The 26000-nt window shown below is 30.0% G+C and overlaps 1 protein-coding gene and 1 long non-coding RNA gene across 3 annotated transcripts; one reads left to right on the forward strand and one right to left on the reverse strand.

The window, feature by feature from the left end:
* Positions 1 to 1957: 1957 nt before the first annotated feature.
* Positions 1958 to 24981, forward strand: LOC107886991 (MADS-box transcription factor ANR1). Of its 2 annotated transcripts, XM_016811112.2 has the most exons (9): positions 1958 to 2091; positions 2245 to 2515; positions 11352 to 11430; positions 17408 to 17469; positions 19103 to 19202; positions 19303 to 19344; positions 19433 to 19516; positions 19737 to 19891; positions 20001 to 24981. In XM_016811112.2, the coding sequence occupies exons 2-9, from the start codon at positions 2334 to 2336 to the stop codon at positions 20014 to 20016; spliced, it is 720 nt and encodes a 239-aa protein (XP_016666601.2). In that variant the 5' UTR covers positions 1958 to 2091; positions 2245 to 2333; the 3' UTR covers positions 20017 to 24981. The 2 variants fall into 2 exon arrangements, with proteins under 2 accessions (XP_016666601.2, XP_040957819.1); XM_041101885.1 differs by lacking the exons at positions 19303 to 19344; positions 19433 to 19516; positions 19737 to 19891; positions 20001 to 24981 and having other exon boundaries at positions 19103 to 19208.
* LOC107886992 (uncharacterized) lies at positions 11615 to 19107 on the reverse strand. The gene is made up of 2 exons (XR_001680961.2): positions 16683 to 19107; positions 11615 to 14334 (listed from the first exon to the last, which is right to left on the reverse strand). It is a non-coding gene; the product is annotated as an uncharacterized lncRNA (long non-coding RNA).
* Positions 24982 to 26000: the final 1019 nt, after the last annotated feature.

Here is a 26000-nt window from a genome sequence, read left to right on the forward strand (position 1 = left end):
AAATAATAGTTATTACTAAGGATAAGATTTTTTATTAATTATTTGTTTACTTTGGCTGTCTATACCTACCTGTTTCTTTTTATTTTTTTAATATGGAATACCAACCTGTTCTTTCACTTTAATAATAATTAACTTAAACTTGAAAAATGAAACATGAAAAATGAAAAAAAAATGGAAAATGGAAAATGGAAAATAGATTATATGATATGGTGTTGTGGTGGAGGAATATATATTATGGTATATCCGATTGTCAACCCGAAACTCAGATATAATTCGAGTTATTGATCTGCGACCCGAGTTTAGATCTCACTAGGTGGATACATTAAAGGGCTCGCGGGAGGGCTCGTAGGGTGAGCTCACAAGCCCAGTGCGTATGTCCATAGGTGTTCGTAAGCACAGGGTACAAAGCCAAACGAGTGAATTGGCGAACACTTGGACCAGCGAACATGTGTTAAATCTAGGATGGTATACGTGTTGACATGCATGGAACTTACCTAAAACGTCAGTTTTATGAACAATAACCCAATTCTCCCCACCAAAAAGAAACAACAAAAATACTCAACAATATATATATATAACATCAACATGAAGGATTGGGTCTTCCCTTAATTTTGTTTTTGATTTAACAACTCATTCATTTTAAGGTTGTAGTTTAAGTTATTTATTTTAAAAATAATTATAAAATTATTAAAAGTTGTAAATACTTTTATAATAAAATTTATTGTTTTTTTTAATTTTTTTCATTTCTTTATTGTTACCTCAATTAAATTGATGTATAAGTAATTTGTGACACCAACTAGGACTTTATAAGTAGTTTAGATGTTAAGAAATTTTAGAAAATGTTGATAAATTCAAAACAGAATAATACAAAATTTATGAGCATTCGAAATAGGGGTGTAATCAAGTTGAGTTGAACTCAAATAGTGGTAAGCTCATGCTCAACTAGTATAAATTTATATAGCTTGAGCAGCTAGAGCTTGATCTCAATTTGATAATTACTAAAATAAAATTAATTTTTTTTCAAGAACAAAAACAATAATCCAATTGATACAATATTGATTACTCTAATTTACATATGTATACAAGTTGAATCAACCCACGATCCAATTTTAGAAAAATTTCAAATTCAAACTTAAATTTGACTCAACTTGATCTAACTTGTAAATTTTATATTAATATATATATACTCATAACAACATTTAATTTTAAAATATATTATTATTTAAATGAAATTTGAATCAATATAAACTAATCTGAAGTTAAAACCCATTATCTAAGCCTAAATTCGAACTCAACCGAGCTTACTCACCCAACCTATTTACGGGTCTACTTTAATAATTGTATATATTTTATTTAAAATGGAAAAATATCCTTTGGAATGGAAACCCTACAAATTGAAATTAATTCATTTGTCAATAATAGAAAGAGTAGGGCAATTATATCCCCCAACGAATCAAAAAAAAGGAAAAAAAAAGGCCTTCACAAATAAAATAATTGTACGGCCCTCGATTTTGTAGCAAACGTGTCGATCATCTATACGTCAACTACACAGTGCTTTCACTTTCCACTTTTTTCACTACTTCCACGCCCGTCCACCCACGAATCCTGGGGGGGCACTCTGACAGTCCGAGGATACTCTCTCTCCAACCCACCTTCGAGTACATACATTACCCTATTCGCTTTCATCTCCTGAAACGTGTCCATTCAAATCTATGTTTGCGTCTCCAACAGTTCTCCCGATTCTCTTCCGGATGTCGACACTGCTTTGTTTGATTCACTGCGACAGACGTCACTCATATGTAGCGCGTACAAAAGTTATCCAAACACTCGCGCGTAAGCCCTATTAAACGACATGTAAATTCCTTAATAAAACCGCTAGGCGGTTTCGGGCTCCATGTTTTAAGTCCAAAAAGAGGTTTTCATTTGATGTTTGAAAACCGCTTTAAGCTTTCCATTTACAGCATAAATATAATTTCCTCTTCCATCGAGTTCAATTTTTCTTTCTACTTTTCTCAAAAACTTTCTCTTCCAAAAAGAGAAAATAAAAAGAGGAAAAGAACTTGCGTCGCTTCAGTAATTATCTTAAAACAAGTAAGCTTTTGTCTATATATATACGATCTATATCGAATTCATCTTTTAACTGCTCGAAATCATATTTTCTTTCTATTTTGACTTTTTTCTAATTAGTTCTATTGTATATTTGGCTTGATTTTTATTTTGGGACATTGATCTGAGATTTTCTAGGGCTGAAATTGGGGGCGATCTAGGAGAATAGAAGCTATTAAAAACCCTAAGATTGAAAGGAAGGATAAATTATTATAAAAAGAGGGGATATGGGAAGAGGGAAGTTAGTGATTCGAAGAATCGACAATTCAACGAGCAGGCAAGTAACTTTCTCGAAGAGAAGAAATGGATTGCTGAAGAAAGCGAGGGAGTTATCGATCCTTTGCGATGCTGAAGTTGGATTAATCATCTTTTCCAGCACCGGCAAGCTTTACGATTATGCCAGTACTAGGTCAGTTTCTCTTTCTTTCCTTTTTCATTTTTTTTTCTTGATGTGTTTTTATTTATTTATTTAATAATAATTTTGTTATCCTCTTTTTTTTTCAGTTATTACTAATAATTATTATAAAATATTGGGTTTTATTCCCTTTTCTTAGCCCCTTCCTTTTTAAGGCTAACATGAAGTAGAGTTCACCACCTTTTCTTTTTCCCTTCCATTGTCGTCAACATGCATGCAAACAGTAAGTTTGAAAATCTAGAAGTTTGAGATTACTAGAAGACATTGAAGATTTTGCATGGTTATTTCGATTCAAGATAAGTATGAATTCTATGAGTATATATATATATAAATTTACTTCCCCTTTCTCTTCTTCAACAAAGCCAAAATAAATGCTAAAAATTTCAACTTCACACTATGAAAAAAAACCAAATTAATTGAACTATATATAGTAATAATGTTTGTATACATCATCTAATTTTACCTAATTGAGGTTCTGTTTAACATTATGAATTATAATCCTTGTTCTGATGATCTGAGTTTGCTATTTTTACAATAGGTTGTCCTCTTTAATTGTTTTCATTCACTAACTGGAAATTTTGGTATGATTAACTATGAAGAATGAAACACAGAATCTTATTATATAGTTTACAGACTTGAAATTTTTTTAAAAAGAGGTCATAGTCAAAGAATAATGGACGGAGTTACAAAATAATGATTGGATTCAGGTCTCATACCCATTAGAAGTCACCTTTAAGGATGATTGTTTGAATAGTTCTCATAGGCCTCATCATGAACACACTTGCTATTACTTTCAAAGGAATATATATACGTATAGACTTAGCAAAAAAAAAGCTATATACGTACACATACATATATGTGTGTGCATGGAGATGAGCAAACGAAGAAAATTAGGAATGGGGAAGTGTAATCTTGGCTAAATTACACCATTTTTCATTGGCTTAGAGAGATTGATGCATGCATGCATGCATATATATCTTGGTTAGAGTAGTTGGGAGAAAAATTATAGAAAGGGCATTCCTATATTATATTTAGTTTGAAGGAGGTACATAGATTTGGATTGCATAAATTTTGCAGCATGATTATGGAAAATTCTTTTGAGCTAGCTACTTGAAAATTATCAAAGATACTATAATTATGATATTTTATAATTAATGCATTTTTTATTAAACAATGATAATAAAAATGTTTTTAAATTTATGCTTATAAATGTTAGTTCATCATCTAAAATAAATTTTTTATTTTAAGCAAATAAGTCAATAAACCTTTAGATGGCATGATTTTCTTTTTTGGTAGTTTACACATCATTATTTTGGTCTTAGCTGGCTAATACACGTAGGTATGATGAGTTTCCACATCATTTCAATTAAAAAAAGGCAAAAAATACAAAATTTAAACCCTTAGAAGAAACCCATTTGTTTTTGCTCTTTTCTCCCCTTATAATTTCGGCACCCACCCCTAAGCTAAAAGCTTTTTGAGATTGCCCAACTGATGGAGGCAAGGAGTGGAATCGGAGAAGATCTAGGTTTGAAATTTTGAGGTTTCAAACTAATAATCAATTTGATTTGGTAGTTTTTTTTTTAATTTTGACTTTATCCGTAAAATAAAATCACCGTAATTCTCAATTTTTTTATGACAATCACAATACATACTTTAGCTTTATTTATACATTTATAAGTGAATTAAATAATTAAATTAATATCATAATTATTCACAATACTCTTAAAAAATTATTTGAAGTTAAAAAGGAAAACTAATACATAAATCATTCATATACCTAATGTTTTATTGTATTGTTTCTTTTAATTAGTTGCTACCATTAATTAGTTATAACTAAGTTATTGCAAAATGTCATATAATCAATTTAATTCTTAACCGTCATATATATAATTGACAACTTCTGAATGATTGTTTTTTTTTATAAATAAAAAACATAATAACAAATTAAGCCCTTTAATGTTTATATCTTTTGTCAATTTGACTTTTTTAAAGCTAAATTTGGCCTCTAACCTTTTAAAAAGTGTCAAATTTGACCATTAACCTTTCAAAAAATATTGAATTGTTGTTTTTTAACAAAAATACTGAGTAAAACGGTCAATTTTTAAACATGACAGTTTGTAAGGTAAGCCACATATACTTTATGCTAATTTGTATTAACTTCTTATATTTTTCGAATTTATTTTAATTATTATTTGAATATTTTTAATAAATTTTAAATTATTTGTTTATGTGACATACTAAACAAATAGTGTCATGTTAGCATAAAGCACAAGTGGACTCCATGTGAGTTGCCACCAATATCATTAAAAAATTAATGTTTTTATCATCATTTCTGCTAAAAAGTATTTTGACTCCTTTTAAAATTAGATTACTAGTCAAATTTAGTTCAAAAAAATAAAAATAAAGATCTAATTGATGAAAGATATAAACGTTAAAAGCAAAATTTATAATTATACCTAAATAAAATATTATAAAGTTCCATAAACTATTTTTCTAAAATTAAAATTATGCTTATAATTATAATTATCATATTTAAAGAATCATCCACCTAAACTAATATAAAATTACACTTTTATAACTTTTTTTTATGAAACACTACCATAACTTTAATTTTTTGTAAGAGTATATTTAGCTTTTTTAAATGACATAATAATAATTGAGGTAAATGAATTAGTATATATATATATATTAAAATGGTCCATCTATTATTCTATTATGATCATTTCTTTAAACATTTTTTTTTCATTTGGTTTGGTTTAGATAAATTAAATACGTCCCATGCAGAAAAATCAAAATTAAATTGAATTGTGAGGTTTGAATGAGAACATCAATTTGAAATCGAATTGAACTAAATGTATCGGTTCAAGTCGATTTTTCGATTTTCGCAGTTTCTTTTCCTCAGCCCTACAACACACAATATTAGCATTGCCACTTTCCACGATAAGTTTGTGTGATATTTTCCATCCCCGTAAAAGAGTCGTCAACACTAAGCTTCTGAAAACCTAGCTCCGAAAAGGACTAGGTCCTTCACAAACTTTGAATTTGCAACTTATTTAAAGGAACAGACTTTTTTAAGAGCACCACATTATTAGTAGCAAGAACAATATTGGCACTTAGCCACCACCAAGCTAATCTTAACTTAGCAAGCTTAACAAGTTACTCCCAATCCAACAATTTACCATTAAACAACATATAATTCTTAAACAACCAAACTGACTCGGAGATGGAAAAAAAAGTCCTTCTCAAAACTTTAGCACCCCGTTGGGAGGCAAAGCATGTCGCCAAACAATGAAAAAGAAACATTCAGATTCTTAGGCAATACCAAATTCCAAAGTGAACAAAAAAAATTAAAAAAATTGCTAGTCTCCAAGCCTTATCACATGTGAAGAATAAGTGTTTAACTAATTCTAAATCATTGTAACAAAAACATGTAGCAGCAGAAACGGAGATAATACCTCTTTTAGGCTGTGTTTGGTTAGGTGAAAAAATAGAAGGATAGGAGGAGAGAGCTCAAAAGTGGAAAGAAAATAGGATAGAGATTCTTAGGTAATACCAAATTCCATAGTGAACAAAAAATTTGCTAGTCTCCTCCAAGCCCTATCACATGTGAAGAATAAGTGTTGAATCGATTCTAAATCATTGTAACAAAAACATGAGCAGAAGAAGCGAAGATAATTCCTCTCTTAGAGTGTGCTTGATTGTTAGCCCTATCACATGTGAAGAATAAGTGTTGAATCGATTCTAAATCATTGTAACAAAAACATGAGCAGAAGAAGCGAAGATAATTCCTCTCTTAGAGTGTGCTTGATTGTTTGAAAAAGTAGAGAGATGGAAGGAGAGAGTGGAAAAGTGGAAAGAGAATAAAATTTGAGTGTGTTTGGCTGGAAAAAACGAGAGAGGAAAGAAGATAGGATAGAGATGATCATTTTTCATCCTAGTGCATAAAAAGACAAATCTTTCTAAATTGAGATGAGAAGAGGAGAAAAAAATGAAAGAGATGTGTACACTTAGTCCAAATTAAGCATTTTTCAAAAGGCTAATTTTCTTTATTATTTTTTTTCAACTCTACCAAGCAATAAATGAAAAGAAAATTAATTTTTCTTTTAATTTTTTCACATTTCCTACTAAGCATACCCATGGAAAGAAAAATTATATTTTCCATATTTATATGTTCCCACCCCTTCAATTTATCAAATTATCAAATTTCTTTTCACTCTACCAAGTACGTTCTTAGAGATTTCAAATTTCATAGGGGCAACTCAACTATTGGCAAAATTTTTAGGTAACCTAATGAAAGTTCAAGGTAATTCATAAGCAAGACGCCCACTGAATATCCGTTAGAGGTAGCCCACTTCTCAATATCCAGGAGAACCAAGTTGGTGCCAAAATTCTAGTCTTTTGCATGGTGATTTATATATTTTAAAACATTTTAAGACCCTCTTCTTATTTTGTAGCTAAGTTTCACTATCTTCACAAAAGATCATAGAGTCGTCTGCACCATTGAACGAAGGTTTGAGTGTGTTAGTGGTTTTGATTGGTGTAGTGCTTTCTATTCATTTTTATTGATTGGGTGTATTTGACGACTTGATAATTTTGTCAGCAATTCACTACAGAGAATTCTCTTTATAACAAATTAATTTTATTTGTTAAAATTTTAGATGTCATAGAGAAGTGGTTGTTATATACCTATAACATATCTGAGATACTTATAACAACATTTGATATTCAAATTATATTTGAACTTATTTAAAATGTTCAAATTAAAAACTTATAATATATTAATAATATTATTTACTTGTGAGATTTAGATCGTATCTTGAACAAAATTACAAATTTAATCTCATTTATTAAAATCTATTTTCATGTAATAAAATATGGCTAGTATATTTTTATATAAAATTCAAACATTTTATTGAATTTATATCTTAACTAATATTTATTATTTTTATTTTACTTAGGAATAAAACTAATTTCACTAAAATTTGAGATAGCAGGATGTTATAAAGAACTAATTTAATAAATAGTATATTTCATACTTTATGGCTCTTAGTGTTATAGATGAAAAATTGTTATAGAAGGTAAAATTAAAATATAAAAAATAGATTCTACAATAAACTTGGATGTTATAATTAAATGTTGTTATAGAGAGTGATTATTATAGAGAGGGCTAATTGTCTTTTACTTTATTTTTCTATTTTTACGATTTAATTTTTGTTTTTCTAAATTATAATTTATTAATTTTGCGTGTGTACCGACGGGCTCACCAACATGTTTCACATTAAATATAATAAAAAAAGTACTTAATTAATTAACGAAAATAACAGTTTCATAAAATTTTGGATTAAAATTAAACATTTCAAAAAGTAGAGAAGAAGTTTCGAGAAAATAATGGTAGGTAGAGTTTTCACAAAATGTATAACAAGGAGACAATCTTGTACAGTTTGGTTTAAAAAATAAATAATGGGCTACAACTTTTTCTATAATGATGTCATTTGGCTTTGAAATTTTGAATTTTATAAAAACTTGGTTGTTATATATTTATATGAATATTTAAAATATTTATAAAAACATTTGACATTTAGATTATATTTATAATTTTTTAATTTTAAATTAAAAAATTATAATATATTAATAATATTATAATTAGTAAGCTTTAGACTGTATCTTTAATAAAATTTAAAAATATAATTTTATTTATTAAAAGTTATTTTAATTTTCATAAAATATGATTAACATTATTTTATATAAAATTCAGAATTTTTTATTAAAATAATATCTTAACTAAAAATTATTGTTTTTATTTTCTTTAGCAATACAATTAATTTTACTAAAATTTAATATATGAGGCTATGGAGAAATAATTTATTGGAGAGTGTACTTTATAGGTTAAAATGAAATATAAAAAATCAATTATGCAATAAACTTGATTGTTATAATAAAATGTTGTTATAAAAGATAACCAGATAATTGTAAAACTAAAATACCTTTGGATGTAAAATTTAAAAAAAAAAATCCCCTAGATTATGGCATACCAATGGGCATAAAAATTATGAAAATAAATTGATATAAAAAATGACATTTTTGTTAAAATGGCGAAATTTAAATTTAAAAATTATGGTATTTTTTTTTATAAAAAAATTTATAGTATCATATGTTCAAATTTATTAAGAGTATTTTTTTATAATTTTTTTATATAAAAATATATTAAAAAAACAAAAAAACACCATTATCTTAATCTGTACTATATAATGCTCTTGTTTGAGTTTGATGTTACTCAACATAATGACATAACCCAATTAAAAATTTATTTAAAATTTTAAATTTTCAATTAAATACAATGTATTTTTTAGAAATGATTTTTATAATTTTTAGAAACATAAAACTACACTCCTTATAAAGTACCCTTTCCTTTAATCTTTTTCTGCTTTTTTTTTTAATTTTAATTATATATTTTTACAAATATATAAGTTATTAATTATTATTGAACTAGTATTTATTAATTTTGTAGAAAAAAGAAATGGGTTTTTAATTATCTCTCAATTAATATGGTGTCTAGACTCGTAATAACAACTCCATTAATTACTTAGATATAATGTAGACATCATATGTTTATACAAAATTTAAGTTAGATTTTGACTTTTTAAATAATATTATTCTTCTAGACTTAACCTAGATGCGAAGAATGAGTAGTAATTTTGATATTTCTTTTTTATTTTTTTAATTTTAATTTGATATACGATTTGATATAAGAATATTAATTTTGTGTAATTATACACATGAAACTTTGAATAAGATTCAGATATATACAAAAAATTAATTTTAATTCAATTATATAAATTTAAAGAAATAAATATATAATTTTATTTTTATATTAAATAAATATAGTTATTTGTGTATGTAATATGTAAACATACTTTGACATTATGATAAATTTAACCCTCAACATTTATATCTTTGTCAATTTGGCCATTATTCTTTTTTTAGTTAAATAATGATAAATTATTTGTGTGCAATATATAAAAATAGCTTTTCTTTAATGAAAATGTTGACAAAAATATTAATTTTGCAACGCTATTGGTGTGGTAACCCACATGACATTCCATGTGTAATTCATGCTAACATGACACTATTTTTTTTATATGTCACAACAACAAATAATTTAAATGTTATAAAAATAAAAAAAATAACTCAAAAGAATATATAAAAGTTCATATTAAAAAAAATACTTGACGTACACTTAAATTGTCATGCAGACTTCCACGTTTAAAAATTTAAAATTTTAGTAAGTATTTCCGTTAAAAAATAATTTCAACTCTTTTTCAACAAATTGATGGTCAAATTTGACTTTTTAAAAGGATGAAAGCCAAATTAAGCTAGAAAAAATGGGGGTTTAAATTAGTAAAATATGTAAATATTAAAGGCTAATTTTGATATCAATGCTATATTGAAAATTTTGTTAATAATTTGAGAGAGTTGAATCAAATCAAAATTTTATATATAAAATTACGCGTTAAATTAAAGTTCATATATAAAATTACAATTAAACCAATGTTCATGTATATTTTTTAGATCTATCTCTTTCTCAAATGAAATATTATTTCAAGAAAATGTTATTTCTAGGGCGGGAGTATTTTCTTTCTTTATACTATTCTCTTTTACAAGTTTTATATATTTGTTGGAATCAGATTAGGCTAACTAATCAAAACTAATTAGATCAGAAATTGATTGTCATAACAATTTGAGAGCAAACCGCTCAAAAAGAATTGAGCTGATAATTGATTTTTTTTCTATATTGTTTTAATTTTTATGAATTTTTAATATTTTATTTAATTAAAACTTAATTGACGGTCTAATTGCTTCAACCATTAGTCCAATTTTACAAACTCTGATATTTTCTTTAAAAGAATATCTGCTTCCTTTTGTAATTTTAAAAAAATATTTAAGAACACATTAAAAATAATTATCCACTTTTCTACTTTTAAAAAATAAATTATGAAAAGATAAGCTTTTTCTACTTTAATTTTCTTTTCATCTTTAAATTCTAATTGATAATAAAAGTCTGAAAAGCACAATAAAGAACAAGAGTTAAAACATAAGAAAATAGATTACGTAGTGTTTCAAACACATGCCTACCCTTGACATATTTAACTAAATATGTGCTTTCCCATCTTTTCCACCAAATCCCTTGCAGAGCTCTCCTATATTACGCATTTATATTCTTAATCTTTTTTTAATGCCATCAATTTGAAATATGATATGTTGGATTTAGTAACATTTTCAATTATTACTCAATGACTTTCTTTGACTTTCTTTGTTTTATTTTTTAATATATTGTATAAACATCCATATCTTTATTACACGACTGTAAAGTATAAATTGTATTAATAGTCACCCAATTATATATATATTTATCACCTAATTATGAAAAGTTATTAAATGATAGCTTAATTATTCAGTTTTAACTTTTTTTTATTATCCAACTATCTTAAAATTTTAAGTATTTTTGATTTTACATTACAATTGAATATTTGAATGATTTTTTTAAAATTTTTTACGATTAAGCGAAAAAAAATGATTATGTGATCATTAACGTAGTTTGCCAATTTATTTATCACCCTTTGCAAAATTAATGCAAATTCACCGAGCATACTAATGAGAGTAATTCCTAACTAATTTTAAGCTTTTAGATTAAATTCATTTTTTTTCTTTTATATTAACTTTATCCGACTAGAAATATTGACACTAAAAAATGTTACATACATTTCTCCTTTGCAAAATTGATGCAAATTCTGATTTTGCCATTTTTCTTTTTTGTTGTTAACGTTAGCAGCATGAGATCTGTTATAGAACGGTACAACAGGACCAAAGAGGAACATCATCACCAAATGAATCCGGCTTCAGAAGTCAAGGTAAATTGTCTATTTAACAGCTTCAATATCCTCCCCTAATTATCCCGTTTCACAATTGTTTGCAAATGGTCTTATATTCTTTCACAAATTCAACATCATTATTTTCCTTTTTGATGCTTTTTTTTATTTATTCTAAAAACATGCATTATGTAACAAAAACATATATTTAATGTTTTATTATAAATGATAAATCCATATGTTAATTAACCGCAAACATAAAATTTAAAAGTTCATTAGAAATAAATAAAGATAAAAGACTAGGATAGAAGACAAACATGGCTGCTGAAGGTATAAGCATCATCAATCCAGGCAAACATAGAATAATTTTTTTCCCCCAAAATAACAATTGACCAAACGGATCACTCTCTTGATAACAAGTTCAAGAAATGTAAGTATCCCAGAAAGATGATGTTTTTATTTAATGACTTGATATAAATAGTAAATCAATGCCTTGATAAGCGGCACGAGTCGATCTTTTATATCATGACTTCCTCCTTCAACAGAATTGTTCTCAATCTAGGTGAGGTCCCAAACTTTCTTAGTAAGGAATAAATAACATGATATAAAACTACAAAGATAGGGCATAATTTGGATGAACCACAAAGCAAAAAACAGAAACCGTGCTCTTATCATGTTTACTATCTTCAACTTTGTTTTGAAACGAGGACCATTATCAAAAAGAATGATGAGCAGGAAAAGGACCTGACTTTGCTTTGTTCATCTTCAAGTGAGGGTGAAGAGAAGGAAAGGGCCATACAATCGAAAGTTATGCAAACAAACAATGGGAAATTGCATCGTGGTTCTACTTTTCATATAGTACAGGATCTCCGTCAGTAATCAGCTTCACAGTTTCCACAAAAGACATAGGTGGCTGCTGCACCGCAAAGAATAAGAAATCCCTACCTCTAGAGCATAAGAATCCGCTAGCAACAAGGCAGGGCCTAGGGCTAATGCTATGTAAGTAGCATGCCATTCAACATACATAAATCTTCCAAAATAAAATTTTCTTTTATTTGACCTAACAAGCGTATAGACTATAGAGTAATGCAACTTAAGCTTCCTAATAGAGGGTGTTGAAAAATCATTAACATATCTATTTCTAAAAAATAGTAAAGCTCAATATATTGGTTGAAGCAGTGTCAACATATTAGAATAGAACAGACCTTTTAGAAGAATCACAGAGATATTTTAAGGGTACTTAAATCATGTTAAGCTCAAGCTTACCAAGTTCATAGCAAGATGTATTACATAAATGGTTCACAGGGCTCCTGTTACTCCTTGTGGAGCATAAAGGATTCCTTCCAACATCTGCACCAACAGATGAATCAATGGAAAGGAGCACTGTATCCAAGCCAATCATAATGCTCAGTGATGCCATAAAAACATCTCAAACAAGCTTCTAGCACTTCTATATCATGATAAATGAAAACCATCATGGTATGTCCCTTTCAGCACAAAACATCACGGTATTCCTTGTAAGTCGAAGGTAACTAAGGAGATTTTAGAAACCATATGAACAAAAGCTTTATAAGGTTAAACCCTGGAAGCACACTCTTAAAGCCTCTACGGTAGTATCAGGCCTACTCATTGAAATGTCATCAACGATTTTGCCAATGGTAGACATTCAGCCTTAAATCTCCCAGACAGCTGTTGCACACATACAGAATCGAAAGGTAAAAATTACATCAACCACCAACTCGATGCTTCAAGCATTTGGACGGTTGACAGAAAATGAGCATTCTTAACAAACTACTGAAGTGACATTACAATTCAAACATCATAACCTCTACTGTCCAGAGTCACTTATAACTGGTTTTCTTTCCACTGCATCTGCAGGTTTGGGTTCGATAAGACTCCAACGCTATTACTTCTACCCAACAACTGTGTTTCCTAACCGTAAGATGCCACCCTCTGTTCAAACTGTAGAGCAATAATCCTATCATGCATTGAGCAACATCCACCATTTGCTACCTCAAGTAGGTTAGTACACGCTTCCAAGAGACGGTAGTTATGTTCACTAGTTCAGCATTACTAGATCAAGTATATCATTTCCAGCCTAAAGTCGAATTTGTGAAGGCATGAACAACTTCACAACAGGACATTCGTTTTTCAGATCAATGTCTACACACAGAAATGCATTTGCATGCACTTAGTTCATCACTGGTTGTTTTTCTGAAATAGAACAGCATCATTTTTCATGAGACATGCCTGGTATCATGAGTTTCAGGGGCCTCCAAGATTTAGGTATATTGGAAGTCTATTCCCTTAACACGCAAATATTGATGTTCTTTATAAATTTCTAGCTGAAGGGTAGGTTCCCTCAATGTTCATGAAAAAATTAGTATTCGCCAGCACACTTTTTTTTTCTTTTTGCCCATAAGCACACACAGAGTTGATTAGGAAAATTAGCCACAACATCTAGGGTTGATTTCTGACCCATGTACTTCTGTGTGGTGAATTAATGTTTTACTCTCAAGCTTAAAAAGTTGCATGTCAACATTCACGGTCAGGTACAAAATTGAAAAGACAACTTACAGACAAACGAGAGGGAGAAAGGCATCGATATGCAAATCTCAAAAGATGCCAATCCAGCACATAGACCTAAAGTTGCATGAAAATTCTGGAAATTAGGGATAATGCATTGCAATATAAATAGACACAGATGATATCTATTTATCTACAAATATCATGAAAGGAACATATGTTCTGCTCAGAATGCACCAAGGTTGACCACACTCTTAAGCATAAAAAACTGGAAGGAGTGTGACTTCAACAACTTGTAAGGACAGATAACTTTCTGACCCTTTGAGAAATAAATTCCCCCCAAATAACATTTGAAGATGTCTCCAATAAGCTATCCATATCAATTTCATGTTCTTAGTCCCCTTTGGTCCATTGCTCTCCCTGTGATGTAAGCATCATGAAAGTAAAAACCTATATTATTTTTCAAGAGCCACTCTATAAGCTAGTACATGCTAACAACCTTTTTGACCATTTTTAATTATCAACAGATAAATGGAATGCAATTACCAATAATTACAACAAATCCCCTCCAGCCACGCAAAAGAAAGAGCCCTTACCTTCTAAAGAAACAATGCTATGAAAGACTTGAATGGAAAACCAACAATATCCCTTTCTTTAGGGGCTCATTGCATGGACCTTAGCAACTGGGGCAAAGCCATTGTCTAATCCCAACATCAAGTGTAGAGTATCAAGTTCTTTACAATGTAATAATGTTATCAAGTTCTTTACAATGTAATAATCCTATGTGTAGTGCCTTAATGCTAGACAATAAGAGTGTTTTGGACTCCTTTGGGTGAGGTGCATTTGACGAAGTGTGCGCCTGGTGCATCTAGGCAAGCTTTTTCGTAAAACAATAGGCGTAAAAAAAGGCCCACCTGATTGAAATTCTCTTTTAATTTATTTTGTTCGTAACAGTTTTTGATTACCTTTGCCTTTATAATATGTGCCAAATAGCAAAGTATGTACTAGGATCCCAAATAGGAAAATATGGGATTTCATTATGGGGCTTATATAGATGTAAGCTCTCCAGACTCAATAGCTTGCTTTTCAAGTTCGATTACCCAAAGGTTCATATCAATTGGTATCAAAATCAGCCATAACAAGGGTGGTGATGTGGCAATGATATCAAGGACGAAACTCTTAAGCATTAAATCCCTTATATTGTCTCAGGCACAAGCCACAAAAATCTCGCTAGCCCAAGTTAAGTGTGCAATAGGCATATATGTGAGATTTTGTGTATTAAGTAAAGCTTAAGACATACCAAACTCTAAAGTGTGGTTTCATCTATCTCTAAAACATGCAATTTTTTTATTGGTCATTTTTTGGTCCGTACCAATATTTGAATACTCAAATATTGAAAAATATGGAGTTAGATACTATTCATTTCTTGTTAGTAAAAGATATAACTAATTAAAAAAGTGAGAAACAAAAGAAATTAGAGAGAACCTCAACCAAGTGAGTTTTTATGCCTATCTTAGCACCTTACAAGAAACGTGCCTAAGTGCACAAGGCAATTGAGCCGCACCAAAAAAGGCTCGATGTCGACATTGTTGTCTGGACATCCAAATTGGTGAGCACGATTACTAATATGTGCCCATATGCAAGTCACTAGACTAGGATGCCACATAAAAAAGTATCTTGCATTTTATATGGACCTAGGTCTCCAAACTCAACAGTTAGCTTTTGAGGTATGGTTCTTCAAAGGTCCATATGACTTTACTAGTAAGAAAGGAGATAGGTAGGTACCTTAAAAAAAAATTGAATCATAAGGAATACATGACATTTGGCCCAACAAAGGAAAGTTTGCATGTTTTGTAGATAAACAAAACCACTCTAAAGTTATAATCGTAATAATACAACACAAAAACAAGTGTAAATATTGTCCCTTCATACAGCCAACCACTTTTATGATACCTCAGGCAAATATAAGGATTTATTACTTTGAGTTCACCATACAACCATGAAAATATTATATTCTAACAAGCTTAATCTTAAGGACATGACTTGTAAAATATCAACTCTATTTGAAAGCAATTTTTTAGTAATAAACCACCATACATTGACAATATCCAAAAAATATAACTCATCTCAATATCAATAGTTACATTTAAAAGAAAACTCTACTAGCACTACAACAAAAATATGCACTCCATCTAATTGCAATCTAAAGAACCAAGTAGTTTGAGGATATCATAAATTGTTTCTTTAGCACACCATTTGGTAAGAAGATTAAAAAGGAGAAAGGAATAGAAAGGATCTAAGCTCTAATGGTTAAGCTACAAAATAGCATGTATGATTATTAAATGGTGTTATCCAACTTTAAAATATTAATTGATTTTTAAGTTATATGCTTAATATGATATTAGAACTCAAGTTTTATCATGTTATCCTTTGTAGCTAACACCATGTGCGATAGTTGACCTCTGATGAGGTTTTCCATGTGCAAGCCCTAAGAGCTACATGTGAAAGGGAACATTAAGTGATATTATCCCAAATCTATTAAGTATAAAGTCTTATATCAAATTTAGGTCCTTTCCACCTATCGCTAATTGGTTTTGGGTTCAAAAAGCGTTTTCTTCAGGAAGAGGAAAAAACGGTAGAAAGGTGGAATGAAATGATTAAGGGGGAAAATAAGAGCATTTGAGTCTTTTCATTCTCTCAAAATCCAATCCTAGAAACCACTAATTCAATTAGATAATAATATTAAAAAAATTTCAAAAAGAATCTACCATGCGACAAATCCTTCCATTATCATCTCTTCTATTCCTTTTTCTCCCTTCCATAAAATCTTCCTGCAGAACACAAAGTTAGATAGACATTGGTTTTGTTAAGCATCCTTGCATAAAAAAAATTGGTGATAATTGAAAAGCGAGCGCCTTTAATAAACATCATTGTCAACCCAAGCCTAATAGATGTGTGGGGGTAACACCACATAAGACTCCCTCTCACATTTAGCTCAACAAAGCCTACACTGAGCATCATGATGAAGGTCATTAACATCACATGGGGTAGAAAAGAGTAACACAACATAACCTGAGCTTTGATACCCTGTTAAGCATTCAAAATAAAATGATAGGTTGAAGAAAACAACTTCATATTAAGACAGTAATAAAGCAAGAAAGAAGAATCTAGCTCAAACTATAGAGAGAGCCTTTTAACACAATATGTGAAATATCAGATGCTAGATTAAGCTTGTAGATAGATTCAATTTGAGCAATAAATCACTTTGATTCACTCCAATCACAAAATATGTGAACTCAACAAGGTGAGTTGAGGCAAAGTAACTAAAAGGTACTCATAAGTAGTTGACATTATATTGTCATTGAATAGAGACTAATCACCCAAGTTCTTCGACATGTACTTCAATTTTAGATCACTTGATATTAGTTTAATACAAAAGACTTCACATTCAAAAGTTTCACTCTTACTTAATAATTGCTTTTGTACTTTATAGTTTTGGCAAAGGGAGGTAGCAAGCTTGAGGCAGCAACTACAGTACTTGCAAGAATACCACAGGTACTAAAGGCCTCCATTTCATCACACTAAAGCTTTCTTTAAGAATCTTTAGACTTGTGAATTTAATGCAAGGAATTTGTAATTTCTATCTACCAAGAAAAAAAATCATGCCTCAATTTTTTTTGTAGTAACAAATGCATTAACTACATTATTTCCAAAACTAAGTTTTGGAGAATAACAATTATGTTTATCCATGTTAATGGGAAAAGTACCAAGGAAAAACAAGATGGATCCAAGATTTATGTTTAAAGGTGGCAAATTAATATATATAATATTTCTACTTAAATATAATTCACTAAAAATGTTCTTTGTAGCTTTTTTTAGTTTGGAAGCCTAATGAAATGTTTAATTGTCAATGCTAAATTATGTTTTTTCTACATGTATATAACCACACAATCAATCACTCTAGAATCTCCCCTCAAAATCAACATTTTTCTTCAAAACATTCTTTGGTTAATTTCTATATCAAATTATTTTGTACATAAAGAAGAAAATGGTGCTCCAACCCCTTGTTTCTTTGGCAATTCTTTCATAAAGTCAATTGTCAATGCTCTTTACTTGATTCGTTCCTCCTTTATCTTTATTACCTGTTGCTTCATCATTTACTTTTGTTGTGTTTCATATTATTTCTTTGGATAGAAAGCCAAATGAGGTAGAAGACAACTTTTTGACCCACTTTTTGTTGCTTTGTAGATTTTCAAAGCTTTAAAGAGTCTAATCTCATTAAACTCAAATTTCATTTAAAATTCCATCTCATAACCTACTATATTTCAGTCATGTTTTATTGTAATAGTAAAGTTTATTGTTTTCAATAGTTACAATGATGTGATAAGTATTTTAATATTTTTGTCAATTTTAATGGAGCAAGGTATGGAGTTAAAATTTTTAAAGTACTTCTATAATATAAACAGAGTGATTAGGGTTTAGATTTCGGTTTACTTAAACATATTTTAAAGATATAATCATCTTTTAGCAATTGTAATTTGTTAAACAAATTGTTCCAACTTCTGGTGAACTATCAAAATTTCATTGTTCATACTAGAATGTTGTAAAGTCAACAAGCAATTTGACCTTCAAGACAATATTTTCATAAACAAATATATAAGTCACTATTTTTTAATTATACATGTCCTTCTTCTTCATGATCGTGCCCATCACACATACATCTAAATCATCTTCTCTACCTACTTCAACAGAACTATCCTTAAACTTTAGTATGAACATGGATAATAATTTTCTTCATCAATTAATATAATAAAAAAACCAACTTAAGCAAAACCAAAACTCCTGAAACCATATCCAATTCTCATCGTCACTAGTGATCCAGGCATCCTATAATACAAATCTCACGTATAATTTTATAAACAAACCAGTAAAACAAGGGAATTTTATGGACTAGAGAGCATAAAACATAAAATCAACAACTCTTGTTATAGGGTCACAAAATGCTAGTATATATAGTATGATATGCATAACATGATATTGGAAATGGTAAAGATCACTTCAAATATTCTTCATAACAATGTACTATCAGGAAACTGTTGATGGTTGATAAGAACCTTTAAAATATAATATAGTGGGATGTACATACCATGTGATAAGCAATAGCTTACATAGTTATGACGTGCTGCAGGCAATTGATGGGAGAAGAACTATCTGGTTTAAGTATCAATGATCTGCAGAACCTGGAAAACCAACTTGAAATGAGTTTGAAAGGTGTCCGCATGAAAAAGGTATGACAAACATTAGAATTGGATGAAACTTTCACCAAAAATATTCAAGATAAGAAGATAATATTTATGCAGTTGCTCCTCTACTATTCTCTGCTTACAGGACCAAATTCTAACAGATGAAGTCAAAGAGCTAAACAACAAGGTTTTATATTAAGTTCTTCTGCATTTTTATTTAGGTTTTCATTGTTAGATATTTTCTTGCTGAGTAACATTCAATTATTGAATTGCAGGGGCACCTCATTCATCAGGAAAATCTAGAACTGCATAAAAAGTTAGACCTCATGTGCCAAGAAAACACTGAGCTTCAAAAGAAGGTATTGGCCTAGACAATTCAATATTGCTAAGAATATCTCACATTCACCTATGAATTATGCTTCCTCTATAACTTATTTCCTTGGTTCTCATGAAAGTAATAGAACAAAATTCCAAAAAACTAATGCCAATATGCCGAAGGCCCATGAAATAATCTTAAATTCTAAGCAAATGCAGATTTTCTTCCTAATACTCCTAAACAACACAAATTTTCGGTCTAAGGTTTATGGTACAAGGCAAGCAAATGAAGCTAGCAGAAGCTCTCCCCCAAATTATACTTTCAACAATGGATATGATCTCCATGCACCTGTTCATCTCCAGTTAAGCCAGCCCCTACCTCAGAAGAATGATGCACCAGAAAAACCAATGAAGTTGGGGTAATTCTTCCATTCATTACAATTTTCAAAGCTACAGGAAATAAAGCCATGTAAGAAAGCAAATTATTTCAATATCAATCCTAAAACTAACTTCTTAAATTTCCAACAGATTACAACTGCATTAGCAAGCAGGTCGGACAACCATGGATGGACATCACATCATTACCCTATCAACAACTTGCCTGCAGTTGAAATTTGAGGCTTCTACAAGTGAGCCTTGATATTCCAGCTATTAGATAAAGTATTTTCAGCATAAAATAAAAATTAAAAAATATATATGAAATATATAATTAAACAATCTTTAGGTTTCTGTAATTAACAGGGACACATTATCCGATGTAAATTTATGAAATAATTAGAATGCACTGTTTGTGTCTGATGTTACTCTATGGTCAGCTGCCTCGAGAACTTATTTGTTCAACAGTATTGATTTACCAAGTGAAAAATTGCAATTGTACTACTTGTGTTATCCAATAAAAAAATTCTCAGATTGATTTTACTTTCTTCTGATAGCTCAATCTTACTGATAAAAGAAAACTTGAGGCTGGAAAAAGGAGAGGCAGGGAGGTTCAAATGAACTACATATTAAATATAAATAATTAGTAGGGCACCAACAACATAACAAGCGACTTAATTTCATAATTAGAAAGAACTTTGACAGTTCACTGCATCACTAAAAGCATGCCTTAGTAACTGCTCTAGACAGGCCAAAAATTTCTAGGCACACTACCTTGAATATATAGCCACCTTTCCAGCAGAGTACTTCGTACAACTCATTACCTCTTCCTCAGTAATTGTATTGACCACAATGGAGAAACAACAACTTGAAATGAAATAATTATACGATGAATGCCGTGATTAAAGGTGATATAATTACATAGAATGCAAAAGATATTGTAGTCAACTGCAGGCATTCATGCATACATTTATGATAAAAGAAATAATCATACCACTTGATATAATTAAACTGCAAGAGTATAAATATAGGGAACCAGGGAGTCAGGGAACAAAGTTTTAACCATACAGCTAGGAGTATTTTAGCGCTATAATTAATACCAGCAGCCAGGTAAAGAACAGGTCTCATGCTCAGGGTAGAGACAAGCCTTTTCTAGTTGCACAAAAAAAAAAAAAGTCAGAAGTCTCAGTAATCTAGGAAACTTTCAATAATTTAAGGTAAAGCATTCGTCTCCTGAACACGATGCATCTTTGGAAAAACATGCATACAGTAGTTATAAGTGCCTGAAGTGGAATGTTGGCAGGCAAGAAGTCAGGTCCTTAGAGCATCAAGTAATATAAGCAATACTCATAATCTTGAACTGCAACCTGAATCATCTTTAATAATAAATCACAAGGATATATGGCAATGATAAACATGACATTTGAGCTCACATCGTGAGGAGAAATTTAAGCAATACTCATGTCTGTTGCTGCATTAAATGCATGAGGATAAGATCTGGCGGCATGTATATCAGTCAGAGGAGAAACAAAAATTATTCCCAATGGTATGACAGTTCATCAAAACACATTACAGTGGTAATTACTGCCATCAACAGATGCTTACCCATTCAACAACTTGCCATCTTCAATAGCATGCAAAGTGACCCTCTTTCAACAATTTCCAGAAAGCAAATATGAAAAGGAATTTAAAGTTACCATTCTAAGTAATCTTCCAAGTACCAGGTACAATGGCATAATTAAGCGAAATATTTGAACTGAAAATAAATATAAAAGTTTTAATGATTAGCTAGAAATTTTAAACTCATTGGACTTTTGAAACCGAAGTGGTATATAAAGTTTTCAGAAACGAAAGGGAAAAGAATCACCTCCATCTATTAAAACTTTATAACCACTTAGTATGTGCTTGCCTGCAATTGGAATATTGGTAGTTCATAAATGACCTTACAAATTTAGTTTTTCAACTATTAAGAGTTGTGAGATATTCAACTTAACTTGATGAATAACATAATGAAAATAACTAAAAGCCTGTATCTACCATACACCCAAATTTCCAGAGCACAGAATCCTCTTAATTCAATTGGATATTTTACAAGGTTTAGCTTTGAACCTCCACACCGGATTTGCACTTTACAACTGACAATACCTCTGAGCTAACTTTGAGCTCTCCCTATCAACTCAAAAACCTAAAAATATCTGTGTTATATACAAACAACTAAAGCTACAATCAAAGAGTCCAGGAACAGAAATGAACAAGTAAAGCTTGACTTGAGACAAACCCAAATTACTTGCCAGGCAACCATCATTATAATTGCCCCATTTAACCAGATAGTGACCCAAAACTACTGGGTTTTATATGCGCACTTGGACAAAGGCACACAAATATTGACTTAATAAGTATTTTGCTAAATGTTCTTTAAATTCAAATAAGTAGCATGTGACTTGGACGAAGACTCCCAAAACCCTCATATTCAAAATTTAATAAGGAATCAAGCTTATTGAGTACTGCATCCCAAGAAATACAACTGTGAATAACCTTTCCACCACCTTGTAAGGTAACTGTGAAAAGTCCATGCAAAATTTCAGCATGGGGTTCCTTTTGAATCTATTGACCCACAATTCCTGAAGTACCATAATTTATTCACTCTCTAGGTAAACCTTCTTGTTTTTTGTTGAAGCTGCTTCTTGAAATTAACAAATTTCAGTCCAAAGAAATAGCACAAACTAGAATTTTCAATTAAACATGTAACCAAGTATTAAGAATTTCCTAGTACATCATGTTGCAATTGTTTGCACAATTTTTTTATAGAAGTCATATTATTTAATCATATTTGAGACAAATAATCTAACCTTCTAGGATTTATACAATCCAAGAGAACTTTCTTAAAAAATACATAAATATATCAGTAGAGTTCAATCCAGTTTTCTTTAAGTGATAAGGAATAGACAAATAGGGCACAAGCTGTTGTGAGAATTGTAGGATTTCAATTTTAGCTAACAATGAAGTTATTTTCGACACAAAATACAGGATGAAAAACAAAGCTATCTATTAATTTATCATTCAATTTCAGGAAGAAACAATATGCTTTTTATTCCAAAAAACAATAACAATATATATATGTAATATTAACCTTAACAATACAAGTAAAGTTGTAACCTAAAACACCTGTAGTGGACAACTCAAAGATTTCATGGATGTCAATAGCCCTCCAAGTAAAAGTAAAATTTTAAGAAGATTGAGGATGGGTTTGAATGGGCGGTGCGTTTATCTGCGATTAGTGTAAAAACAACAGTGGCGGTGAGATTAAATATTATAACGATACTATAACCTGAGACAAAAAGTAAGCTAAACACACCGCACAGCACTGCCCATCCATACCACACTGAATGTATTTGTTACAGAAACACACCTTTCCTTACACCAGAACCCCAAGTACAAACAATGCAGACATGTATAGTTTGCTGCTGATCGCATAACTTAGAGTTAATCAATCAAACTATATTAATGTTCGCCTCAAATGTTAACATACCAAAATAAAATTAACCAATACAAATTTATTACCCCCTCTACAGAGTGCAACATCAGCACGATGATAAAACATAACTCACTAACAATGACTACTTATCCAAAGAAAAAAAACACCAACAACAGTCATTTTCCTTTAATTGGAATCTAAAATGCTAACGATAACACCATCTTTTTGTAACTTTAAAGACGGTAGCAATTCAAAATAACTCGGAGAAAAAGCTTTAGAAAGAAATATTCACAATTAATATGGATAAGAAATTCAGTTAACAACTACAAGAATTGGTACTGCAAATAATAACATTGTACAAACCTAATTAAAATTAGTTTCCAATACAATATGGCTAACTAACAACAACCTAACACAATTAAAGCTACCTCGTATACAAAGAGAAGAATCATAGACTAGCAATTTTGATTTAACCTCCATTAAGCAAAAGCACACGAGAAAGAAAACATTATGAATCCAGATAGCAGGTCTTTTAGACAGCAATTCCCCTTCTTAAATGTATATTTTCATCATTTGAAAACATAATCAGCATTCTTGCTCTTTTTTTTTCACTAGTCCAAAAATATTCTCGCTAAATTCCAAGTCATTTTCATCATATCAGCACTACTACTACCCCTTGACAATTTAACCATATAATCTGTTTTTCATAGAGCAAAGCCCTAATTCACTGCGAGTTGACTATCTAACGGCTAAGGCCAACGGCCTCAATCCACAAAAAATAAAAAATAAAACGCATTTCTCCTCCATTAATTAAGAAATACCAGCATTAACAAAATCAAGAAAACAAAAATTTTTAGTGATAATTTTTAGCTTCTTGGGTGCAATTCCAGTGGCAGTAAAAGAGAGGCATAGTACACTACAGTACTCTTTCCGAAAGAAAGATTTAACTAGATAAGAAAAACAAATAAATAAAAAAGTATAAACTAGCAAACAGAGAGTCATCAGATTGCAATAATACGCAGTGCCATTAATTCAACGCGGTTAGTGACGAAAACATGTCAAGCTCAGGACACCGTAGAAGAAGAAAATCAAGCAACCTAGACGATAAAACTATACGTGAACTTATATTCAGAAAGTAAAACAAATTATGACAATAACTAAAAACTTACAAATAAAGAAGCGCGAAGAAACATAAAAAGCATATAACTAAGCACTTCCTCAAAGAATAAGCTTCAGAAGCCATTGACCTAATCAATTCCTAAAAAACATTGGAAAACTATATATCAGAACAGAAAAAAAGGTAGAGAATCAAGAACAAAGAGTAAAGCCTTAACACAGCTATCAACATGCAGCGAGAGATATCGCCATGAAAGTTCTCAAAACAAAGCAACTCGACGGACATAAAAAAGGATTCGTCATGAAAGTGAAGACGAAGCCAACGAATTAAGCAGTGGAAAGGAGGGCGTATGGAGACGGATCTGGTCTGGCTCTGGTCTTTTCTTTTCCCTCCTCTTGGAACCGAAAGGTGCTGTACGCCTGGATTATCAAAAGCGTCGTAATGTGGAGAGAGAAGAAAATATCTTCGCCAACTTACACGAATGACGAATCCTTGTTGATATACACAAGGAAACAGATGAACCCATAAATAGAAAAAAAAAAGAACCCACAACAGGCTTTTTATATTCTCTGCAAACATAATTAGGTGAACTACGTGTACATGGACAGCTGTCTTTTTTTTTCTTTTTTTTTTTTCTTGGCCAGTTCTGTCTCTCTTAGTCTCTTTTAGTTGCCCGAGTTATATCTAAAAATCTGGCTTTGACAGGAGATTCATGACTGTAGAGATGTCCATGCCCATGCCCATGCCCTGGCCGGGCCTTGATTTTTAAGAAAAATAAGCTTGAATTTGAGCTTGGCCCGGCTCAGTTTATAAGAAAAACTTATATTATTGTTTAAAAAGCAATAAAATATGTAATTTTTATAATTAAATTTAAATAAGAATATATAAAATTTATTTTATTTAAATTTGGATTTTGAGTAGATAAAAAAAATTTATATAAGCCCCACCCAGACCATCCAAAATAATAAAATAGTCATCATTATAAGTTTTTATTATATCTGTTTTTTATATTCTTTTCAACCTTTAAATAGAAGAATAATATATTTCAACGCACTTGAATTTATATCCTCTTACACTAACAATAATGTCGATACCAACCTAACTAAAACTCAATTGACTTTTTTATAACATTTTAATAGAATTTATTCATGATGAAATTTAAATCAAACTTAGAAATTCTAAATTAATATTACAAAATCTTAAAAAGATTGAATAGTCCACTTAAATTTATTTCCAATAATTTTTTTTAAATAATCATAAAATGTATGAGTATAAGAAATATTATTTCAAATAGTGAATATGATGATTTTGAACCTTCACCTAATCATACACACTTTTTATCTTATGTTTGATTTTATTTTTTTATCGTTTACTATTCTTCCTATTCTATTTAGATTGTCACAGTTAAGTTTTTTATTGATTTTTTGAACTTTGGTTTTTATTATTTTTAACAATTTAAGCAATTAAATTTTATTTAAAAACCTTTTTAAAAACTACTATAAATTTTATAATTTTATCAATATTAAAAATCAACAAGAGAATAGATTAGTAAAAGTGTAAG

Source organism: Gossypium hirsutum, chromosome A03 (assembly GCF_007990345.1).
Source record: "Gossypium hirsutum isolate 1008001.06 chromosome A03, Gossypium_hirsutum_v2.1, whole genome shotgun sequence".
Taxonomy (NCBI): Eukaryota; Viridiplantae; Streptophyta; class Magnoliopsida; order Malvales; family Malvaceae; genus Gossypium; species Gossypium hirsutum.

What these genes read in the sequence shown, in the direction of transcription:
- LOC107886991 (XM_016811112.2), top strand. Translation starts at nt 2,334, where the DNA reads ATGGGAAGAGGGAAGTTAGTGATTCGAAGAATCGACAATTCAACGAGC. An exon ending in TACGATTATGCCAGTACTAG is followed by an intron (nt 2,516 to 11,351) that starts GTCAGTTTCTCT and finishes TAACGTTAGCAG; the next exon opens with CATGAGATCTGTTATAGAAC. An exon ending in ATCCGGCTTCAGAAGTCAAG is followed by an intron (nt 11,431 to 17,407) that starts GTAAATTGTCTA and finishes TGTACTTTATAG; the next exon opens with TTTTGGCAAAGGGAGGTAGC.